General features: G+C 39.1%; 1 protein-coding gene across 3 annotated transcripts in view; it reads left to right on the top strand.

Moving 5' to 3' along the window:
- Positions 1-1,065: 1,065 nt before the first annotated feature.
- thsd4 (thrombospondin type 1 domain containing 4) overlaps positions 1,066-8,350 on the top strand; it is a 32,655-nt gene continuing 25,370 nt past the window's right edge. For 2 of the 3 annotated variants that reach the window (XM_088993048.1, XM_088993051.1), the window contains exons 1-6: positions 1,066-1,274; positions 1,984-2,087; positions 2,169-2,235; positions 3,605-3,861; positions 5,091-5,385; positions 7,467-7,569. In XM_088993048.1, coding sequence (XP_088849174.1) covers positions 2,035-2,087; positions 2,169-2,235; positions 3,605-3,861; positions 5,091-5,385; positions 7,467-7,569 — 775 coding nt within the window. In that variant the 5' untranslated portion in view covers positions 1,066-1,274; positions 1,984-2,034. The remainder of the gene's footprint in view (positions 1,275-1,983; positions 2,088-2,168; positions 2,236-3,604; positions 3,862-5,090; positions 5,386-7,466; positions 7,570-8,350) is intronic. The other variant, XM_088993049.1, reaches the window with a different exon arrangement.

Genomic DNA, 8,350 nt, shown 5'->3' with positions numbered 1-8,350 from the left:
GTGTTTTGCATTTGACTAAAAATATTCGCCTGCGTGTTTTGGGTATTTTAGATGCTATAAAACGTTTTTCTGATGTCAGTTAGGAAACAAAAAAAATGGTGTCGCTTGTCCTTTAAATATAATTTTATTTGAGTTAATTGCAAATACTGTATTTTCTAGTTGTATTAGGTGCACTGGAGTATAAGACACACCCCCAAAGAATGGCGTATTTTCATTTTTTCCCCATATATAAGTCGCACCAGACTATAAGGCGCAGCTTCAATGAATGAAAAACGTTTTCCATATACTGTATAATATATAAATATATCAAAGTTTTCCAAATATAAGGCACACCACATTATAAGGCGCTACACTAGAGGCTGAGGTTACGCACCACTACTTCTACAAAAGTGGGACACAGTAGTTGCAAGACTGTTCTGGTTTAATATGACTTCACATATACAGTACTGTAAGACGTACCTGCATCAAGTGTTCAGATGGCTTGTACGGGTTCTTTGTGTAGCCCGATTGGATTGGATTTGCCTTTATTAGTCTTGCAGTGGAGAAATTTACATTTCACAGCAGCAAAGATTGGTGGGATATTTTAACCTTGCAGTCTACACTCTGCTTTTGAACTATCAAAGTTGAAACTCTCACTGTCGTCTGCCTGTCTCTTTAATGTTTAACAACCCCCCCACTCACTGCTGCTTTCTTGACCAATCACGTGGCTTTAACCGAAGACTGGGGGCGGAGAATTTAGGACAAAACAGTCGGCTGCCATTTTGTTGTTAGAAGAACGGCCTCGTTCACGAACGACACATCACTCATTGAGGCAGCTCTGTGTACGAAAAAAGGTCAGTATGCCAAGGAAAAGTTCGTAAGCCAAGGTAAAACATTCGTAAAGGGAAGGTTCGTAAACCGAAAACGTCATAAACCAAGGGGTTCGTAAACCGAGCACTCCAGTCCAGCATCCACAAGACAATTCAAAGTGTGCTGACGTTTTTATTCCAGCAGGGGGAGACAATAGTCACTTTTCCTAACTGCGTGTGGTTCACAACAAGTCAGTTTCTTCTGTGCGTAAAAATCTCAAGCACCGGAGCGCAGCGGGATGACTTATAGTAATTCCACAGAACGCCTCTGCACATTTTTAATGTGACTCTGAGTCTGAAATCCAGAATGTTTATTTCACACGATTCGTGAGTTTTGCAGGCTGAGCCAAAGTGGCGTTCATGGAGACTGCGGATTGGAACACTTTAGAAGTCCAACGGAGTTCAGATCTATCAGGAACACTCAAGGTAAGTCTTCAACTGTTATCTTTTGTTATGGTTATTATTGAACGCACTGGATGTACAATATTATGATCTTTCCATATCGCGTATTCATCACAAAATGTGGAGAAATGAGTAGTTCAGTGACATGGTGTTTTTCCAACCGTATTTAAAAAGCGCCATAAAGACATTAAGACAACCGAATTAATCAAATCACAATTATTTGGCTTTATTATGAGTCACCCGGAATATTTCCCTTTTCAAAGACAGTCGTTTTATGTAGTATTTATTACGGTTTAAAAATATTAATCAATATAAATAATGAATAAATTGAATGTGTACAGACGTTAGCTTAGGCTGCTATAATAGCATGGTTCATCCATGTTGGAAAGTTGCCAAATATAAAATGTTACTTGCTTCATTTTGGATTGTTATGTTTTTTTTTAATTATCATTCAATTATAAGTAGACTAAAGGTGGTAACTTAAACGACAACCTTGTGAGAGTTACGACTGAGGCAGTCGGTTGCCATTCACATCGAAAATCTACATTAAATTCCGTACACGTTCCTACTGTGATCCTGTTAATTTTTACTGCAAACTGTAAACCAGATGATCCACATTCAATTCAAATTGTACGCAGTGAATATGTTGGATGCTGCACTTCAAATCAGTTTGTAATTTGTTGTGCTCTTGTCGGATCTTGTTACATGTTCACTTGGATGCGATTACATTCAGAATGAAACAAAGTTCAATGTTTGAGCACGTCTAATTAGACATTTCCGATTCATGTGTGATCATCATTCTGCAAGAATGCAAGGAGTCTACACGTGGATTGTCTGGTAATATTTCCTTCAGGGTGTACCATTGTTGCTTTGTATTGTTAGTCTGGAACTAATCGCTTCACCTGACTCTCTCTGTAGGGATGTTGGACTGTTTTTACTTTTCTTGGAAGCTGTGGGGTGTCAACACGCCGCACATGACAGAAAGGTAAGGTGGACCAAGGTTACACCCAAGTCCAAACACGTGCCATCCACACATAAACACATCTCGGTGCTGCACGCATCATGATAATCACCTCTTTGTTCGTCAATTGCCTTAGAGTGATCGGACTCTCCTGTTTTCCTGCTTTACAAGACGTGTGGAAAGCTAATAGGAACACTCCCAAAAAATGTAGGTGCTGAGGCTTTTGTGTCAAAAAACTGCCACGCGAGTGGCATAAGGGCTCACTGAAGGTTCTCTAAGAACTTGAGCACCTGGTCACTGGGTTTACATTTTTAAATATTTTAGCCATCACACAACTGTATAAAAAGTTGGCATTTCTTCACTAAGATTTCCGTCATTTTTACAGATGATGTATCAAATTACGCTAACTTTGTCTTAGATTTTTTAAAGGGAGACAGAGCCAAAACTGAGCAGGGCTGTTGGTAAAGAGACTTAAAGGACAACCGACACCATTTTTTTGTTTCCTAACTGACATCAGAAAAACGTTTTATAGCATCTAAAATACCCAAAACACGCAGGCGGATATTTTTAGTCAAATGCAAAACACCAATAAAAATGACTTAAAGTGTCCCAAAACTACTTCAAAATGACCTTGGAGATGCCGAGTTTCAGAAGGTCCCGCCCCCCTTGTTTGTGACGTCACGCCAGGACATCTTGCCTTGATCTAGAATCAAAACAATGGCTTCAGATTCGGAGAAGATCCTTTGTTGTTACTCATCCGGTTATGAATATGATTCAAATAGTTCTGAAGAGGAAAGCATAAATGTTTGCAATCGACTAAAGAAATCGTTCCGTATCATTTTGAGGCGTCTGGACTCCAAAGTAGCGCCCAGAAAATGCACAAGATGGCGCCCAAGCTCCGTTGGAAATGGGCTGATTTGTCTGCTGGGAATTTGTGTCAACTAGTATCAAATAGTAGTCCTGGTGCAACACACAACGATTCACCATCGCATTATTTATGTGTTTTCCTTCTAATTTCGCCATCAATACATATCAACACCAAATTTTCAGACCAAACAAAGTACCCAAAATGCATTGTCCTTTTTTCGGTCAGGGGCATTCCTTCAGTGACGTAGGGTGAGGACTCGTCACCAACTCAAAAACAAGACTTCCTGAATATTCAGCGCAAGTCTTAAAACGTAAAATATAGCTATATGCGGTGGACTCTTTGTAAAATACGCTCAGTAGAAGTCATTTCAAGTGATTTTACAAATGATGGACATAACTTGTCCGGGGGTGTTGGTTGTCATTTAAATTTAGCAGTCAAAGTTTGACTTTCATCTTCAACATTCATTTTTTCAGCATTTTGGAAAAAAGGTCCATCTGACAAAATCTCATTGTTGTTCTTGATCAGGTCCCTCATAGGGCAGGGCCCCTAGTCATCTCTGAAACGGGCCGTGGAGGAATCCAAGGATCCTGGGGTTCATGGGGGCCCTGGTCAGCCTGTTCCCTGACATGTGGAGGTGGCGTTCAGGTGCAGAGTAGACCATGTCTGAGGGTCTACCTTCCCCTGCCACCAGGCCACGTCATCTCAGCCTTGAGGCCTTCAGTTTCCATCTATCAGGATGGCGACCGTCATGAAGGGAAGAGGAGACCATTTGGTGTACGCAGGTACTTGTCTTGTGCACATCAACGAAAATGCAAATTGCCAAATAAACGTTCACCAAACAAACGTTTGTTTGGAGATTTGCATACTCGGCACGGCAGCCAATCAGAAGCCTGTTTAGTGCTTCTGACTATACCGTGACTGTAAGATGTACTTGAAAGTTTTGAAAGGCGCTTAGAAAGAGTAGTCCATGTGGATTGTAGCGGTTTGCTTGTAGCTTTTGCTTTATTGAATAAAACAAACGTTTGATTTGAAAAACAATCTTTTTTTTTTTTTTTGAAGAAAAAAAAAACCTGGGTTTTGTTTTGAAACGTTTTAAAAGTTGTACGCCCGATGTAAAAATTGTACTCCCCGGGCCTCCGGGCAGACGTTATTTCAAACACTGGTTTAAGGCTTATTTAAATATGTTTAAGGATTATATAAGTATGTTTAAAGGACAACCAACGTCACTTTTTTTGTTTCTTAACTGACATCAGAAAAACTTTTTATAGCATCTAAAATACCCAAAACACGGAGTATATTTTTATTCAAATGCAAAACATCAATAAAAATGACTTAAAGTGTCCAAAATCTGCAAAAAAGAGCTGCGAATTGGGCATTTTCAGAAAGTCCCGCCCCCAGTTCGTGACGTCACGCCAAGACGTTTTGCATTGCTTGTGAATCAAAACAATGGCTTCAGGTGCAACACGAGGTTTTCAGACCAAACAAGTACAGCAAAATACATTGACGTGATGGAAGGACTGCTACAATGTGTCTTTTTTTCGGTCAAGGGCGTTCCTTCAGTGACGTCACGTACGTTCTCGCGACCAACTCAAAAACAAGACTTCCTGAATATTCAGCGCAACTCTTAAAAGGTAAAATATAGCTATATGCGGTGGAATCTTTGTAAAATACGCTCAGTAGAAGTCATTTGAAGCCATTTTACAAATTATAGACACAACTTGTCCGGAGACATCGGTTGTCCTTTAAGGCTACTATAAAAAACCTGTATTGGTTTGTATTTAATAAAATATATGCTCGATAAAGATGTTATTACAAAAAATGTTCTTATCTAACATTATTCGTAACTCGAATGTTTGTAAGTAGGGGAGTGTCTGTATTGTATATTACCGCAAACCTACCTTTAGGAACTGAGATATTGGAATTTAGCTCGTAAATAGTGGTCAGTTCTTTTGACGGATAGCTTTTCGGCCAGCAGAAAAAGTCCCTCTGACCAGTACCTTTATGACTTCAGGCAGATCAGTGCCATCGATCCGGGCAGATACGGCTATGGAAGAGCTCCATCGCACGCTTCCGGAAGACAAAGACGTTCCGTTCTCCCCCTTTATGATGGTTTCATATCCCAACACGGACTTCACACTGAGAGCCACTGGGCGCCGCTTTACCAGCCGGACCAGATGGGGTTTCCTTCCAGTGGGCAGGGTTCCCGATCCCAGCAGACACAGCGACAACTGGAGCGACCATATCAACCTCTTCCGGCTTCGTCTTGTGCGGGAGAGGGCAATCGCCACCAAATCTGCGACCATGAGGTACCAATCGTCAACAGAATACATTTTTAACACAATCTGTTGTATTAATTGATCATTTATGTCGCGTCTTGTCCCTATTTTATTTTATTTGATTTTATTTTATTTTATTTTATTTTATTTTATTATTTTACTTTTTAAATTTTAATTATCTTTATTTAATTTTATTTAACTCAATTTAATTTAATTTAATTTAATTTTATTTTAATGTAGTCTATTGTAGTTTATTTATCTTATTTTATTGTACAGTGATACCTCGGTTTACGACCTTTTGCCTTACGAACTTTTCGGTTTACGAACGTTACATTTATGAAAATTTTACCTTGACATACGAACTTTACCTTGGCATATGAACTTTTTTCGTACACCGAGCTGCCTCAATGAGTTCTTCGAACAACAAAACGGCAGCCGACTCTTTTTGTCCTCTATGCCCCGCTCCCAGTCTTCGGTTAAAGCCACGTGATTGGTCAAGAACGCAGCAGTGAGGGGGGGGGGTTAAACATTAAAGAGACAGGCAGACGACAGTGAGATAGTTTCAACTTTGATAGTTCAAAGGCAGAGTGTAGACTGCAAGGTTAAAATATCCCATTAATCAGGCTCCACAAATAACCAGCACAACCCATCTGTACACTTGATGCAAAAAGCTTCTCAACCCAGCTAAACAGAACACAATTGATGAGGAACTAGGTAAAATTATCACAGAGAAAGCACCCCCAAGGGATCATTCCTCAAGATGGTGAAAGAAGAAGGCTATGTTCCTCATCAAGTGTTCAACGCTGATGAAACCGGCTACTCCATTCCATGAAGCCATCAACGACCATCACAAATGCAAATAAAACGACTTTATTATACTGTACAGTTTATTTCTTTCATTATAATACCATAGCACATTTATTATACATAAAACAAGGTATATTTTGTGTAGTTTTAAGGCTTATAAAATTTGAAAATAGAAAATTATGTTTTATGGGGACCTAGGAGCGGATTATTCTCATTTTAATGGTTTCCTATGGGAAATTAATTTTTGGGATACACACTTTTCACCTGACACACTCTGGGAACCAATTAAGTTCGTAAGCCAAGGTATCACTGTATTTGGCTTTTAAAATTTAAGGTATAATAACCAAGTTAGGTCTTCAAAGTCTGGCATTTAGCTCTTTTTTAAGTCTTGTATTGACAGCCATTTTATGGTTCTGATGTACAGTACCTAATGTGACCAGCTAGTGTTGCCTTTCTGCAATTTGAGCCAGGAGCTTCGCATCGAAAATGACTCAGTGAACACCAGCTCTTCACTTTGAAATGTAACACACCCCCTCGGTTCTGCATAACTTCACGAGCCTAAAGTAAATCAGAGCTGACGATTGTTTAAATCGAGGCATCGGCGGCGGCTTTTCTTTCTAACAGCAAACTGATCGACGAGTAACGTTTGCCTTTCTTTCTTCCCGCTTGATTAAAAATTACGTTTTTTTTCCCCTGTGTTGTATACATAACCTCGGCGTACCCTCTTTGGAAGTAAACAACAGGTCCTTTTAACTCTGTGTGTGTATTTAAAGTCATGATTGAGTGAAGAAGAAATGTTAGCTTGATCCCATCCACATGTTGAGTTTTACAATCCATTTTCACCATGTCTTTTATTATTATTATTATTATTTTTATTAAGCCACTCACAGATTTCATTGACAAAAAAATGTAATTTCCAATCATAAATAATGAAAAAGGCTCCAACTTTTATATCCTACATATCATAACACAACATTGACTTTACAGTCATGTTGTTAAAGGCCAAATACCATATCTGTTTTTTACACAATTTAAAACAATTCCATCTTTGGAATTTGTTTGTTAAAATACTTTATGGATCACAAATTATCACCCAAGTGGGTATGTTGCTCAAATGTGCTTTTTTTAGGGTATGTCCATGCAGATAAGTGTGCCCTTGTGCTATCCCGTTAAACTGCAGTACAGTATTATTATTATTATTAGTAGTAGTAGTATTAGTATTATTATTACTATTGTTGTTGTTATTAGTAGTGGTGAAGGTCATAGTATTTTTAATTTTATTATAAATGATCATCTGTTTTTAGGCTTGTCCCGCCTCCAGCAAACCCATCAGAGCTGCTCAGTGTGCCATGCATGACAAGAAGCCTTTCATGGGGAGACTGTATGGTTGGGAGCCTTTCAATGAAGGTACAGTCGGACCTTGGCTTACGCACTTAATTGGTTCCCAGACCGAGTGTGTAAGACGAAAAGTGTGTATCCCAAAAAATAATTTCCTATAGGAAACCATTAAAATGAGAATAATCCGTTTCCAGGTCTCCATAAAATATAATTTTCAACTAAATAAGCCTTAAAACTACATACAATATACCTTATTCTATGTATAATAAATGTGCTATTGTATTGTAATGAAAGAAATACACTGAACTGTATAATAAAGTTGTTTTATTTACCTTTGTGATGGTCGTTGATGGCTTGATGGAATGGGGTTCAGACTTCTCTTCCTGTGTTATGAAAGTCCGCATAGGCATCTTTTTCCAAAAAAGACCGGTCTCATCTGCATTAAATACTTGCTGAGGAACGTAGCCTTCTTCTTTCACCATTTCGAGGAATGATCCCTTGTATCAATAAACGGCGAACTTCCAGGTTGCCGCATGACGATATCAGAGTAATTTAGCCGTGCTTTCTTGGATATAATTGCTTTATTCACGCTCTCGCCGGCTAGCTGCTTTTCGTTAATCCAAATTAACAGAAGTTTTTCAACCTCTTCTATTGCCCCAGACCGTTGCTTTGACAGCACTGAAACACCTTTAGCAACTTAGCATATTGGTACTGGGCTGTTAAATCAGACAAACGCACACCTCGTTCGTGTTTCTCAATGATCTCCTTCTTCTCCTCGACTGTAATTTCGTTTTGTGTCTTCTTCGGCTGAACATGAGCCTGTGCTGGGGTCTTTTTCGGTCCCATAACA

This window comes from Hippocampus bargibanti, linkage group LG03, assembly GCF_051943395.1.
Source record: "Hippocampus bargibanti isolate YZ-2025 linkage group LG03, ASM5194339v1, whole genome shotgun sequence".
In the NCBI taxonomy this organism is placed as follows: domain Eukaryota; kingdom Metazoa; phylum Chordata; class Actinopteri; order Syngnathiformes; family Syngnathidae; genus Hippocampus; species Hippocampus bargibanti.
The sequence above is the reverse complement of the archived record's forward strand: the minus strand, read 5'-3'. Positions and strand labels throughout refer to the sequence as shown.